At 38.1% G+C, this 16,234-nt stretch overlaps 1 protein-coding gene across 7 annotated transcripts in view; it reads left to right on the top strand.

Annotated features, from left to right (window-relative positions):
- The window catches only part of ARHGAP15 (Rho GTPase activating protein 15), a 623,182-nt gene that overhangs the window by 390,292 nt on the left and 216,656 nt on the right, over nt 1–16,234 (top strand). For all 7 annotated transcript variants that reach the window (XM_022569650.2, XM_022569649.2, XM_022569655.2 and 4 more), the window contains one exon: nt 8,738–8,836. In XM_022569650.2, coding sequence (XP_022425358.1) covers nt 8,738–8,836 — 99 coding nt within the window. The remainder of the gene's footprint in view (nt 1–8,737; nt 8,837–16,234) is intronic.

Below are 16,234 nucleotides of genomic sequence, written 5' to 3'. Positions count from 1 at the left end.
GTTGCTTAACAATGTTGTGTTAGTTTCAGGTGTACAGCAAAGTGATTCAGTTACAAATTACTTTTAGTTCTCAGTAAATTCTTTGAGTTTCCTCCTACCCCTATCCTTCACCATCATTTGAATAACTTTTTCTTTGCTTAAGATAGCCACAGTGGATTTTTTTCTATTGTAGCCAAAATCCTTGATGAATATGCCTCATTACCAAAATAATTATCCAATATGTGTGTGTGTGTCCGAACAGTTCCGTTTTTTGTTGTTGTTTTCTCTTCCCCTCTTTATTTCTTCATGTATGTAGTTCTAGGTGCTTTGTTTTCTTCTTTAAAATTGACTAGAGTGGCCGCAGTGGGCCTCTGTCCTGAAAGCAGAATGACATCATTTTGAAAAGCATGTGGAGACCGTCTCCCTGCGTAAATGATGATAACACCGTCACATTATTTGAACATTTAACTGCCTCTATTGAGTAGCTTTCCTCATAGTTTTGATTCATTTGGAATCTAACTGACAAAGACCCCATTACTGGGTGTTCTTTTCATTTTTTTGTCAAAAAATACATAGCAGAGATGAGGGAGAGTGAAGCTAATCTGTGATCTGGGAGGCTTAACCTGGTTATGCTGATGAACTAACTAAATCGGTCAAAAGTTTGAGAGCTTAAAGATTAAAAACCACCATTCCCTAGTTAAACTCTAATTCATTATGTAAACAACGTGATTTGTAAGTGCAGTCATGTGGAAGGTCTATTTGTTTTTCTCACCAAAAGATGCTTTCAAAGAAAAATTACAGAAAATGGATTTTCTCCAACCAATGTGTTGCCTGCCACCCCTGGTACAAGCGTTGAAGCAGGAGAACAAAGATGTAATGATCACACCAGCCAAGGCCATAGGCATGTGCAGAGCATTCTGAAAATATTGGCACCCCTAGCAAGAGGTGTTTTCTAAATACAAAAAGTTGTTAAGAGAGGAATAAAGGATTACCAGTGAGCCCACAGATGGGACTATAGATGGGGAGCCGGGAGCTCAGGGTCCTGGGACTGCTCCCTTTTTTGGAATACCATAAGGAGGGGAAAAGCAGAAACAATCCTTAATTGTTGTGCCAGCCTAGCAAGCATGGAAGTTTAGGGGGCAAAAGCTAGGTCATCAATGCTTGCCAAGAAAACAAAACACCTTCTCTCTCCCTCCCCCTTTCTTTACACGGTTTTAAGAAAGAAGGTTCTGTGGTTCAAAGACATTCCTATAATTTAATGGTCTTCCTTGGTGTATCAAACTCTGGACTGTATCAGAGTTACAGATGGGTGGCAGTCTTACAACAGCCCCTAAATTGGACAATGATGTCTAAGCTAAATCTCTATGATTTACTTCCTTTGGATATAGCACTTTTGACTTTGCAAAGTCGTTTCATGTATAACACCATCTCCTCCACGTTATATAATTCACCATGTAATGTTGAAGGCTAATGTTGTAGTCAAGTTGTTTTTTAGTTGTAATTGATAGAAACTTATTCAAATTGCAAACGTAGGAATGGAATTTATTGGACTACTTAACTGAAAAGTCCAAGGGACAAGGATAGCTTCAGGCATGACTGGACTTCTGGGCACAAAATGCTATCGAATCTTTATCTCCTCCACCCCTCAGCTGTTTTCCACTCTGTTGGCTTCATTCTCCAGTATGTTTTCCCAGAAGCTGGCAATATAACTTCTAGAAGCTTAGACTCATATCCTCATAGTTTACCAAATCCTATAGCAAGAGGGCTCCTCTTTCCCAGCAGCACTAAAAAAAGGAAGCCTCAGGATTTGCTTGCCCAGATCCAGCTGGGTCATGTGTTCATGTCTGAACCGATTACTGTGGCCGGGGGAGGAAATGCATGTTCATCCCTGGAGCTGGAGCTGGTGAGGTCAGCACTACTCAAAACAAATGGCAGCAGAATGAGAAAGTATCATCCCCAAAGGAAAACCAGGGTGCTCTTACCGGAGGACAGAAGAATAGTTCCAGGGCCAGCAAAACCAACAGACATACAACATACTCTTCCTAACCAGCATCATCTGTAACAGGGGGTCTCATTTAGTTATTTTCCCAAGGCTAGTCCTTTCTATTGTGATTGTAAGCCCTCTGAAACCTTGTGGACAATGCTATCCACGTACTAGCCAAATTTGTCTAGTTGCATTAAACTGAAATTCCCTCTAACTTCTAATGCACCCCATGGCAACCATATATGGTGCCTAGGCATCGGGAAGTGAGAAGTTGAGGTGTGTCTGTTTCATTCACCTCTCTGTCTGCATATTAGCTTCAGTAACACTCATTCACTGCACATCACCATCTCCCCAAATGGCTGCTTTTGCCCTGCAGTGTCTAAATCTAGACGGCCTTTCAATTCAAATCCCTGGAGCAGGTAGTATCTCTGATACCACCTCAGTCTATAGTGTCCCAATTCTAAAACTTTTGCAGGACAAATTGCATTGACCCAGCTTGGGCCACATGACAACCTTTGATTCAATCAGGTTTACCTGAAAGGCTAGGTCCTTCTACTACAGAGCCATACCTTCTTGGGTAAGTATAGCCACTTTAAAGACAGGATATAAGTGAGATGGAATTTTTTGACCTTTCTGGTAACTAGTGAAAGCAAACGTCTCCCTTCTATCTAATGAAGTTCAACATATCTAAGCTCTTTTTTCACCAGGGCGTTATTGGCAATCAGGGAGGGATTGTTTTCTCTCCCAGTGAGGGATTGCCTGCACTTACCTGGACCACCCAGTAAGTGGCAGTAGCACACCTCCCCCACCCCAGGCATTATAGCAGCCAAAAACAGCCAAGAGGGCATCTCACCCTTTCTAGAGCATTCTGGCAATCAGAAACACTCTGCAATTGAAATTCTCTCCTATCCACCCCAAATGAAAATCTTTCCCCAAGTCCCGTCTTTCCTTATAATTAGTGAATTCCCACCACTAAACTTCTAAAAAAGGGGGTCTATTTGCTACCTCTACTTCTTACCTTCTCTTCAAATCTTTACCACAAACACCTGCTTCTCAGTTTCATTCTATGAAAGCCATTTTCCTTATGATCAGCAATAGTGTCTGAATTTCACCTGGATATCCCATCAGTGTTCTGCTGGGTCTGAAATGCTATCCTAACTTCTAAACATCAATCTCTCTTTTCTTCTCCAAACCCTCAGTTTTCAGCATCTTAGTCTCCTTCAACCAAGCAAAAAACCTGAAAGTCCTCTTTGCCTGGTGGGTTGGCTCACCTCCTGCATCCAGTTTACAAATCCCACTGAATCACCCCATCTCTTCATTGTCTTAGTTCAGGTCCTTGTCTTTTTTTTTTTTCCCCAGAGCCTGATGTTTTGTAACTATGAACAAACGACTCAATATCTTTGTGCCTCAATTTTCTCTCCTATAAAATCAAGATGGTAATAGTATCTACCACCAAAGTGTTAAGGATTGTTATAAAGATTAAATAAGTTAAAATATATAACGTACTTTGACCCTTGCCTGGCTAAATATATCTTCGCTATTTATTATTGAGCGCCCTTGCAATAGCACTAATCACATCATATTATAACTGGTTTTGAGAGCTGTTCTTCCCCCTACACTGTAGGAGATCATGCTTCATGGATCATTGCATCTTTAGGATGGAGCACACTGTCTGGACTACAGTGGGCATGTAATAGATAGCTATGGATGAATGTCAATCTTTGCATTCTTTACAATGCCCTGCATATGGTAGGTGCTTATGAAATATTTGCTGAATTGAATTAAATAGAATTGAATTGATCTGGAGAGAATACATAATAAGAAATGCCATAATATAACATAAAACATAATGAGTTTAAATTTTAATGTGAGAGAAATTTCCTTTGAGACTCCTCCTTAGGATTGACTCTAAACGAATGCATATTTCCACGTTCTAACCAAATTTAGATTTTTTTTCTCTATTTATTTGCTCCCCAGTTTTGGTTTCCATGTCCTGTCAACTCTCTGTTTTCATTCTCACAGCATAGCTTAGATCACCAAAAATCCAGACTCCTATTATCATCTTTATCAGTAAGCTATTGATGCCTAACAAACAAACATAGAATCTCAGTGGCAAACTGCAAAAAGCACTTATTTTTCATGTGTCTGTGGGTCAGTCTACGGCAGGCTTGAATGGACAGCTCTGCTTTAAGTTGTAGGTCTGACTGGACTTGTCTCCTCACTGAGGGTTGACCTCAGTTCTGTGCTATATGTATTTACTCTGGAGCCCAGACTGAAGGCGCAGCAGTCTACCCAGGGAAATTCTTGTCTTGGCAATAGTGAAGAAGCAAGGAGATGAGTAGAAATCTGTAATGTGTCTGAAGGCCTCAGTCTTGAATTGACACATCATTTCTACACATGCTACGTTATCCAAAGCAAGTCATATGGCCAAGCCCTATAGCAGTGAAATGAGGAAAATGTTGCCCACTCTAGTGAGTTTTACTACACAGGCAGATGGCAGAAGTAGTGAATGTATGAATCTAACTCAGAGAAGATGAGATGAATTCTCAATGATGATTAAATTTACCACAAGCCTATCCTGATTCTGGTCTTCCCAAGCAATCACATTAGCCTCTTAACAAATCTCTTTGTGTTCAGTCTTCCCCACTATCTGTGCCCCCCATTTTTTTAATGAACCTTTTGGTTACAGGTGATAGAATACCCAGTTAAAAATTATTTATATTATATTTAATTATTGTTATATTTATATTCATATAACAGGAAGTCTAGAGAATGTGTTTTAGGATAGGTTTAAAAGTTCAACAATATTGTTGAGGTCTCAGGTTTTTGTACCTTCTTTTTTAATCATGTTTAGCTTTTGTTTGCAAGCTTCTTGCCTCGTGGTGACAAGATTGCAGCAGTAGCTCCAGGCATCGCATGATTGCACAGTGATGTTCAAAGCAGGAAGGAAGAAAGAAAGAATGTCTTCATATACCCCTCTCCATTTATCAGGGAAAAAAATCTTCTCTTGTAGATTCCCAAGTCACGTTCCCTTACATTTTACCAACCAGAACTATCTAATTTAAACTAACTAAAGCTACAGGGGAAACAGAAGTCAATGGAGAACACTTTCAGGTTCTGTCTTATGAGTGGACTTTAAAAACAAGAAAGAAGGGGCTTCCCTAGTGGCGCAGTGGTTGAGAGTCCGCCTGCCGATGGAGGGGACACAGGTTCGAGCCCTGGTCTGGGAAGATCCCACATGCCACGGAGCAACTACGCCCGTGAGCCACAACTGCTGAGCCTGCGCGTCCGGAGCCCGTGCTCTGCAACAAGAGAGGCCACGATAGTGAGAGACCCACACACCACGATGAAGAGTGGCCCCCGCTTGCCACAACTAGAGAAAGCCCTCGCACAGAAATGAAGACCCAACACAGCAAAAGTAAATTAATTAATTAATAAACTCCTACCCCCAACATCTTCTAAAAAAAAAAAAAAAAAAAACAAGAAAGAAGTTGGGAGGGGAATAGCATGTGTATAAGAAATCGATGGTATTTGCACACTCTCAAATAATTACCTGCCTGACTTAATATTTAAGACTCTTCATAACATAATCTTCATCTCCTTTTAAAGCTTAATACATCAAGATTTTTCTAAATAAGAAAGAGTGAATGTTTTCCTCAGCACACCACATCCTTCTCATCACTCTTCTCATCATTGATGTGTTTGTCTGCCTCTCCTCCATCTTCTCCAAATGCCCTTTTTGTCCTTTTTCTTACCTCTCCAATCTAAGTCTTACTTATCCTCGAGGATTCATTTCTTCTTTGGGAAGTCTTCCATGTGCACTCAAGGCTGTTCAGGTTGCCCTGCCACATGCATCTGTGCTTCCCCAGGTATAGTATTTTTCACGATATGTTCTTACCTGTTTACTTATATGATGCCCTCACTAGTCAAGAAACTTTTAGAGTATAGGAGTTGAGTCTTGGTTATTGTGTTACCAGTGCCATTCCTAGTTCCTGATGCAGAGCAGGCACTCAGAATTTTTTTTTTTTTTGGCAAATAACTGAGTGAATGAAACGGTAAATACACTAGAATGCCTTCGTCTTCATCTTCCTGTATCTATCTATCAGAAGAAAAAAAAATAAACAAACAAAAGAAACCTCTCTCCAGATTTTAACACCACTCCATTCAGGAATCTATCTTTTTGGAATGGTCTCCATCTCATAAACTTCCCTCCACTCTGCCCCCACCAAACACCGCATCTACACTACATGACACAAAAAACTCGATACTATAGAACATCCTCCTTAGCACTGAGTACCTTTTATGATACCTGTTATAGTCTATTTTTTATATTATTTGAATATTTCTTTCAGCCCTACAGTATTATGACCTCTTGATATCTTTTTCACAACCTAATATGCCTACTTCATCACTACAAGTATAGAAGATAATAAATATTTGTGAAATGCATTTGAATTATGATTACTATTAAAGGATTTTCTACTGTATGACAATTCCGCCTGACTATAACCTCTGGCCAAATTAAATGATCAAATCTGAAGTTTTGGATTATTTTTCTTAAGTAATATTTTATTTTATCCTTTCTTATAGTGGTGACTCACTGTTTTTGAACAAATCTTTGTTACTTGACCAGCTATTCAAAGGAAATACCTATGATTATTTCCCACTTCTCTACACTATGTTACTGTGTTTTGAGCTTATCTTCTTTCTCTCTCTTGCAAAAAATGCACATTTCCGTATTGAAGTACATTATTATTGGTGTTTTAGCCTTAATTCTTTCCCTCTCTGCTAAGTTCTCAATTCAAGCCATCACCTTTTCTGAGAAATGGATGAAAATCGTGACTTTCTTGAAGTCTCACCACAGTCCATGTTGACTACCCCTTTGTAATAATGCATCGTTTAGCATTCTGTTATGCTGCATTTTATATTTTTCTCCCCACTTCTGCTAAAAATGTGTTTTAAATGCATTGAAGACCTCCACTGATGATTAAGATGCTGTCTTACAGTCAATAATTCAATAAATATTTATTGAACTTCTAATGTATGCGAAACGTTGTCGAGTTACTGGGGATCCAGTAATAAAGGAAATAGGAATAGTCCTTACTCTCCTGGGTTTTGCATTCTAAGCAAGGGAAGCAACTAACCAGTAAACATATCAATCTAATATGTCAGGTGGAGAAAAGTGCTCCAAGAAAAGTAAGGTGGGGCAGCATGGAGAGTTCTATTGGCAGTGGTTGCCAGGTTTTATTTAAAGGTGGATAGGAAAGGCTACAATAAGAAGGCGACATTTGATCAGAGAGCTAGGACAATAGAGCTCCACGCAGAGGAAATAATAAGTGCAATGTCCCTGAGGCAGAGCATGAATCAGCAACGTCGACAGAGTGGTGGCAGGCAAGTGATGAGCGGGAAAGAGTAGAGAGGAAGCAAATGGAATCAGTTAATTGGTGGAAGGTCAGGTCGTTTACTGCCTTGGAAGTGATGTTAGGGAATTGGATTTCATTCTGTGGTAGAGGGGAAGCCCTTGAACCTACTAAATATTTGTTTCATTATCAGTAATCAACATCTATGCTGTTTAAAAAGGTTCTGGAAATGGATGGTGGTGATGGTTGCACACCAATGCACATGTACTTAATGCCACTAAACTGTACACATGAAAGTGGTTAAAATGGACACTTTTATGTTACATATATTTTAACACAGTTTTAAAAAATCTTTGCGTGAATGTCGTGGACCCAAATTTGTGCTAGGCACTGGTGACTGTAAGAACATATAAGCAATGCAGCACTCAGGATCTGCTTTGAGAAAATACATTCCATATATTATAAGTGTAAATACACAATGCAAGGTAGCATAAATCATGTTCCAAATGAGAGGGCTAGGCTAGAATTTCACAAAGTGTGTTCTGGGAAACATTAGTCTGGAGAGATGCCCTTTGAAACAAAAGGATCTTACTCAGATAAGTTTGGGAAATAATGCATCCTCCAGTCCCGCCTGGAGATTCCCAGTGCACACTGGCATAACACAGGCTCTAAAAATAAGTACACATGAAAGAAACCTGTTTAACTTTGTTTAACCCAATGTGGCTAAACCATTTTTGATTACAGGCTTTTTCCCCAAAATCGCCTATTAACATCCTGAAGAACTGGTATTCCAAAGAACCTATGTTACAGGAGACATAAAGCTGAGATAGGAAGGATAGAGTTTATGGAGAAAGAGCCATCTGAGCTGAGCCCTAAAAGAAAGGGGATACTTAGATTAGAGAAGAGGAAGGGCATTCAAGGCAGGAGAGATGTGAAGAAATTCACTTCAAAGTAAGTCTCCGGGAACTTGCTTTCTTCGAATATCATTGAGCCACAGGGTGAATCTTCTACATATACTAACAACATCATAATTTTGATAACCATTGACAAATTTGTTCTCAAACACTAAGACACCAATTCGCTAAGATTAATTATTTTATAGAAGTTTTCTTAATTCCTTGTCATTATTTTATAGACAACAAAGTTAAGCCCAGAGAGACTATAAATTACTCAGTCATCCCTGCCTAATCGATGGCAGAGTGTTAGTTTTCTTTCTCTGGGGCCGGAGTCCTGTTCCATAGAGAAGGGAGTTATGGTCTTTGTATGTCTGCAATAGACACTTTGGAATTAAAGCAAAAAATCGATTCCTATGCAAGATGCAGATTTCATCATTCAGTGGATATGGAAACAGAATCAAATTAAAGAACAACGCAAGCTTGGATTTTAATGAAGCTCATCTTTGTTTCTTTTGCAGATCAAATTTTTGGCTCTCATCTGCACACAGTGTGTGAACGTGAAAATTCCACAGTTCCGCGGTTTGTAAAGCAGTGCATTGAAGCTGTCGAAAAAAGAGGTGGGTAACTGAATATACAGCAATTTCCCCCAATACTGTACCCTCTACACAACCAGTGCTCAAGTTAACAGCACTGACAAGCTATGAAATTAAAATCTGACTTTTGTTAATCAGTTAAGAGGATCAAGTTTCTTATTAACTTCAGTTTGTTTTCACAGTAGGGACATCAATAATTCCCACTAATGTTCTTTTTTTAATATTTTTTTCTGTCTGACATGTTGTTGATTCAATTGCAAACTTCTTGTTTTCTCGCCAGTGATAAAACATTCATAAAATATCAGCATCACAGTGTTAGAACCCTCCTAACATTCATGCTGGTAGATTTTGTGCCAGAACATATTTTGGTAAGCCCCCAACATTACCCAAGTGAAGCAAACAGCGTTTCTACTTGCACATGGTGATATTCCATCTTCCACGTGTATCTGTTCAGCACAGAATATGCCTAACTGGTTTTCCTGGAACAATTAACAGACACACCTCCAGTGTTAAGATGACCTTTGATTCCTATATTTCAACATTCTGTTTTCCATTTGAAATTATTTCATCTTACTGAGGGGAACAAAACAAAACCCATTTGACTCATCATTTCTATGCTAGTCTACCTGTGGGGTGTTTTTCCTTCAGACTATGACTTTATTCATTCAAGGTCATTTTCCCTGAAAGATACATACAGTAGGTGCAGAATCTCAAAAAATATATTGTATAGAAATGTGAAGCTTCATCACCATCTGTTACAAGTTTACAACATATTCCCAGGATCTAGGGGAATATATATCATGTAAAAGACAGAGGTGTTTCCAGAAAAAGAAGTGGTGAATCTATTCCCCTTTTCAGCTCCCAGTCTCTTAAAACAATAGAACCAAGGGAAGAAATCTTTACCAAGTTATCTGCTAGGGAAAAGCCATTTTAATTCTCTCGATGTTACCTGGCTTTATCATAGAAACATAATAAAAATGGTCTGCAATTTCCAGCTCCTGGAAATTCATACTTTGATTATACTGTAAGGACAGCCTTGGGATCCTATTATTCCCATGTCAGTAGGGAATGAGAGAATAACAAGAAGGGGACGAGTGGGTAGAGAAAGTGGATAAAGTGAGCAGCTTTGGGGAAAAGCATATCAACACATCAGAGAGAAGAGCTGAGGGTTCAAAGAGAGAGGAGAAAACAGTAAAAGCAGAATGAACACAAGGAGAGGTATCTGTGAGGAATGGAATCAGTTGGAGTTTAGAGAGAAATGTCTTTTTATTGTATGTTGCAATCTCATTTAATTTTGTAAGTACATATTTTAGGAATAAATATTATTGAATAAGTACTTAAAGCCAAATGGATCACTGAAAATGTTATAATGCCATTATTGCTAATAGTTAAATTATCATCATTTTCGGGAAATCTTCATTCTCTTATAAATACTCAGCATTGATGGTGTGAGCACTGTTATATTAGCAAAAATCCAAATAGGACTTTGGGGGAAGCTGTACATAATAAGATGTGTGCCCATAAAAAAAGGGTTCTATAATTCTCTATTTATGTACATACCCCAGGCAAAATGAGAACTCTGCTAGATACAGCCTTGTGGCATGCAAACACCATGGTATTGCAGAATAGAAAATGCCCATAAATAGAAACTGTATGTTTTGTTCATGGCATTTTGTTGGTGATTTTTAATAAAATAAGACAATGTATTTTCTGACAGGGGCAATCATATTTGGCATTATATTTCATTGTCCCAATGTTTACTCTTAAAATGAATCTGTAGATTCAGCACTGAACAGGCACTAATCACATATGATTATTAAAATAATTCCTAAGTGTTTTAATGAAACTCAAAGACTGCAGTTCCATAAAGCAACTGGTAATTCAAAGCATTTTGGCAATGTCAGCTTGAAGGAACTGTATGGAAATGTTCAACAAAAACTCAGAGACACAAGGTGAACCTCTCACATCACTGCACGATTTACAAGTGTGTGCTTTTGATTATATTTTTCTATGATCATTTGTTGGATTAATATTCTTACATTGATATGCCAATTCTATTTACTCAAAGTGTTGTTTTTACTAAATTTTGGCATAAAGCACCTCAGGACAGAAATAATTTATGTGAATCTAAGTCCAATGTTTATGCAGGCTTCTGATGACATTTTATGCTGGGGTTGTTGTTAGGAAGTAGCATATAAAGGTGCCAAGTCTCTCAGCACGGCTGGACTCTGCATATCTAGAGCCCTCCTTCTAATGGCCAGATCCTCTTCCAGCCAAGATACTTAACTGCAGAGTCATGGGAAATGCTTATGGACCAGTTATGGGAAAGGCACTTTTAATGAAAACTGTGTGTTTACTCTCACAGTCTTAGGAAAATGGTCTCAATCCTCACTACAGCAGCACATCAGCTGTTATAAAAAATATTTGTTTCCTTTCTCTCTCTTTTTCTTGAGGTTATTTCCCCCACCTTAAAAAAATAATTTACAAACTGTAGCTGGATTTTTTTAATGCTTCTTACATGCTTGATTTCAAATGAAACAACATCAGGAGGGCATTTCTCACCATTTATTCATTCATTCCACCATTCATTCATTCATTCATTCAGTTAGTTACTTGCACTTGGCAGAGCCAGTTTGCCCATGCTCCTCTAGTCTCCACAGGGAAATCCTACCCAGCCCTTGGCACAAGATACATTCTCTATTCATCACTGGTACAGTGGTATTAGTTACATTTTAAATTTTGCATCTCCTGGACCTACCTAGAAAGAAATCTCTTAATGAGCCAAATGTAAACCAATTTAGCGAATCACTTGTTTAGTACGTTTCCTTATCTTGATTTGGATTTCCTTTATTCCTCTAAACCACCAGAGCATTCTCCTTCTTACCAACTATTATAACTAGATTAAAGTTATTTCTGTGGTTTCTGACATTGTCTGCTCAGCCTAGAAAACATACAGAAAACTTGGAGGGCAAACTGTAAAGGAGTGTGTTAGTCTTTAAAGCTTTTCCAAGTGGTTCATTCTCCCTTGCCTTGCCTTTACAGTTTTAGATTTTATATATATATGTGAAATCATAAGTAGCCAATGAAAAATTCAACTTATGTTTCTTCTTCCAGAGCAGTTTCTGCAAAAATATTGAATTATTGTTCAGCTAATGCTCAATACATATGGTAAACTGACTAAAAGCAGGAGATCATCTGATACTTTTTTGAGGTCTGGGGGGACGAGCCTGGAGAGGATAACATTGTGACACACTGGTGGTATGTAGATCCAAAGAGGGAGAAGTCCAGTTTTCAGTGCTTTATAAAATAATTTCTGTAGTTTATGATGACCTCAAAGGTGTCTAGAAATTGCTTACTTAAAAATAGGGTCACCTGTATCACTTAGAGACAAGGACCTAGGAGACATGAACTAAACAAAGTACTAAACTGGTATAATTAGTACTGAGACCTTAATCCATAGTTTTTTATATGAAAACTATGTAACTGACTGACTACTCTTTGTGAAGACCAGTTACTGATATTTGGAAAGAACGGCACACGGTGTGTGCGGCATTGTAAACACTCACTGAAGTAACAGACACTAGTGTTTATTGCATTTCAGCAGTAAGTAACTATTCAGTACCTACTCTGTGTCAGTCTCCATACTACCAGCTGAGAATATAGAGCAGATATACATTAAACAAACTGTGATAAGTGCTGTGAAAGAAAAGAATAGATATTGTGCTAGGAGAAAGAACAACCACTACAGTAATAATAAAAAAACAATAGAAGAAGTTTGTCAGCTTAAAAATGGCATAATAGGGGATGGGGGAAATGGAAAGATCTTGGTCAAAGGGCATAAAGTTGCAGTTGTGCAGGATGAATAAGTCTAGAGACCTACTATACAAGCATGATGACCAGAGTTAACAATACTGTGATGAATACTGAAAATGAGCTAAGAGAGTAGATTTCAGGTGCTCTCGTCACAGGCAAAAATTGGTAGTTATGTGAGGAGATGATATGTTAATTAGTTGGTCATTTTGCTGTGTCTATGTATATCAAATCATCATGTTGTACACCTTAAATATATATAATTTTGGGGCTTCCCTGGTGGCACAGTGGTTGAGAGTCCACCTGCCGATGCAGGGGACACAGGTTCGTGTCCTGGTCCGGGAAGATCCCACATGCTGCGGAGCGGCTGGGCCCATGAGCCATGGCCGCTGAGCCTGCGCGTCCGGAGCCTGTGCTCCGCAATGGGAGAGGCCACAACAGTGAGAGGCCCGCGTACCGCAAAAAAATAAAACCAAAACAATGAATATATATATATATATATATATAAATATATAATTTTTATTTAGAATATATTTCTAAATGACATTATAAACCCTGAATAATAAAACACATACTCTTCTGGTTTTAGCCTCCTGATAAGACCAGAAGTTTAATTACAGCCTATTTCCCAGGTTATTTTCTTGACACATTGTGACGGCACAATACAAGGAGTCACTTGGTGTGAGATACCCAAAAGAACATGCCATAAATGATGAACCAGTCCTTTTTCTACACAACAGTACCATACATTGCCAAAGACTTCCTTTATATAATAATGGAGTTAAGTAAATGAATGAACACGTTTCTACACTAAATGTATTTTTATGCATTGAATATATTTTTGTTTGTAAAGGAATATGGCTGGTTTTAAAACAATTTTTAAATTACATTTGGATTGGCATTCATCCTTTGGAATATGGTTTAACAACTCATTCTTCCTCCATGATTCCCAGTTCTGATTTTTATGCCCCTGAACTATTTAACAACATTAAAATGATACCTAGAGATCTGTTGCAAACAATGTGTACACACTTAACACCACTTAACTGTACACTTAAAAATGGTTAAAATGATAAATTTTATATTATGTGGTTTTCTTTACCACAGTTAAAAATCAGTGATACCAGGTCTTCCAAATTTGATGATTCCAGCTATAAGCTCCTTTGCAGAATGCCTCAGCAGATGCTAACTGACAATTTTGCTCTTTCTTTTTTCTGGAACACAAAATACTATGACAAGAATGATACACAAAATTACATATTTGACTTGGTGCCTAAAAGCCACCCTGGGATCCATAACCTTGCTTAAAGATTTAAGAAAGACCTTTAGTCTACTTCTGAGAAGGTCCTTAGCCTCAAAAACTTTATCTCTCTACTTGACTTCTTAGCAGCTGTTATATTTTTTTGCTGTCGTTTGTTTGACAGGATCCAGTTATAGGTTCCGATGTCTGTTTAAAGAAACAAGGAGGCTGTTGGCTTTAAAATTCCTTCATTGCTTGTGTGATCAGCATTTTCCCAGGCTTTTCTACATAGTTTGCCAAGCAAAGGGACTGACCTTTTGTAGCAAACACTTTTTCATTTCAAAATGCTCACTTTGATTTTTGTCCCATTTTATGCTCATTCCAAACTGTTTACAACCCACTAAAAATGACTGTGAATTATATGTTTGTGTAATGGATTCCTTTTGTGGTCAGAGTGGAATGTTTACTTTGAACAATTAGTTATCTTTGGGTAGATTATAGCAACTTGGAAAAAGAATGGCTAAGATTATTATTATACCTTAACTGTTTCTTTTTGGTAATTCAGCTGCTGTTAACGTGAAGTTTGAGAGAAAGACACATTAAGAATCCCATGCCATTATAAATGAAATCTATCTCTCTAATTGTGTCAATATTTATTTAGACGTATGTATTAATATCATAAGAAGGTAAGGTTATACACCTACACAGGAGTATACTTACCGAGTCATAAAAATTCAGAACAAGGACGATACGTAAATACATGGATATTTACTATTATATATAGTGCATGCCTTGCTTAACATGTACTTGCAAATTAAGTAAGGCATGCCCATGTACGTACTTATTATAAAAAGAACAGGCAACATTCAGTGCACCAGTCTGCCTCTTGAGATACTACCAAGCGTTCACTTGCAAAAATAAAACTACATGGTCTATTCCCATTGCCTGATGATCTAGACCCCTGAAGGGCAGATCATAATGCCTTCCCTAGACAAGCTCTGCTCCCAGTTCTGCTAATTTTGTCCTGTTCATTCTTTCCCACTTTGGGATAATCTATTATAGTTGGATCCAGGCACGCACCAAAGGCTGATACTTCCATGAAGAATGTGCAATTTGTACTGTTTAGTTTGTGACGAGATTCTTGAAAACTTGTATGATTCTATCTTGTTCCAGAGGGACTTCTACTTGCTAGTTTTAAAAGCAGTGAGTAAAAAAAAAAAAAAAAAAAAGTAACAAAAACAAAACAAACTGATAAAAATGACATGTTCAAAAAATAAAATCAAGAGTTCAAGATAAGCACTATTCCTTTTTCCCCGGAGAATATTTGTGGACTGAACAAAAATGTTTCTAAGAGCACTGACCTATGTCTTCCTTTTTTTTTAAGTGCTTGCTTTTTATGCCTAAAGTTAGGCATCCACATGCGTTTACAATAGCAATGATCCTCCAAGAAACTCCGTGAAAGTTTACAGCAAATTTTCCTTAGTTTTTAATTCTGAGTTAAAATCAAGTCCAGTTTAGCGTTTTTGGTGTTTTATGTTTTGTTTTAATGCAACCAATGACAGCCACCTTCCTGACAGCAGTAGTCTTGTGGGTCCAAGTTGGAATTGGCTCTTTGGGGTAGTCATGCTGGGGCCTCTGTGTCTGTAAGAAAGCCACATTCAGGGCTAGAGGGGAAGACAAAAATCAAAAAAGAGTAAACAGGAAACAGCCAGCGAGAGTATAAAAGAGAAACTGGGAAAAGACAACCAAAAGAAATCAGAGATGACAAGGTGGAGAGAGAGAAAAAAAGCTGTGTTTTGCAATTAAGAAAACAAATATGGATAAAAGCACTTGCTTGTGAGGTCTGTAATGAAGAGAAGACAGACTATTGCACCAGTTACCATCTCTGCCATAGTTACCTAATGCCTACTTCCCTGTTCCAGAGAAATGTACTGCTGTTCCAGAAAATGCTTGTCAGTTAAATCTTGCCATGAATGTTCACAAATTCTGAATGTTCACAAATTCTGTGTATAGACGTGGCTACGAATTAGTTCACTGTACTTATTAGTGACATTTAATGGAGTTTATCTACACTGAGCAATACACAACAGTCTTATTATCAAAAAAAGAGAGCTTAAGACTAACAGAAGTTAACAGAGAAATGAATGTGCAGTTCAATAACCAGAAAGGCTATCTAACGTATCCAGCAATGTGGCCCTGGTCAAATCAGTCAGCGGATATTCCCACACTTTTGAGTCCAGAATGCATACGAATAAATAATGTCTCTTCCTAGATAAAGCCTGAGTCTAATTTCCAACCTCTGCCCCCACTCCCATCCCCTTTCTAAAGTTTAGGTTCTTAACATATTTTTCCTTTGGAGTCAGTTGGAAGGA

The sequence above is a fragment of the Delphinapterus leucas genome, chromosome 8 (assembly GCF_059928025.1).
Source record: "Delphinapterus leucas isolate spDelLeu-1000000601 "Yukka" chromosome 8, BTC_Dleu_Yukka2, whole genome shotgun sequence".
NCBI classification, from domain to species: Eukaryota; Metazoa; Chordata; class Mammalia; order Artiodactyla; family Monodontidae; genus Delphinapterus; species Delphinapterus leucas.
The sequence above is the reverse complement of the archived record's forward strand: the minus strand, read 5'-3'. Positions and strand labels throughout refer to the sequence as shown.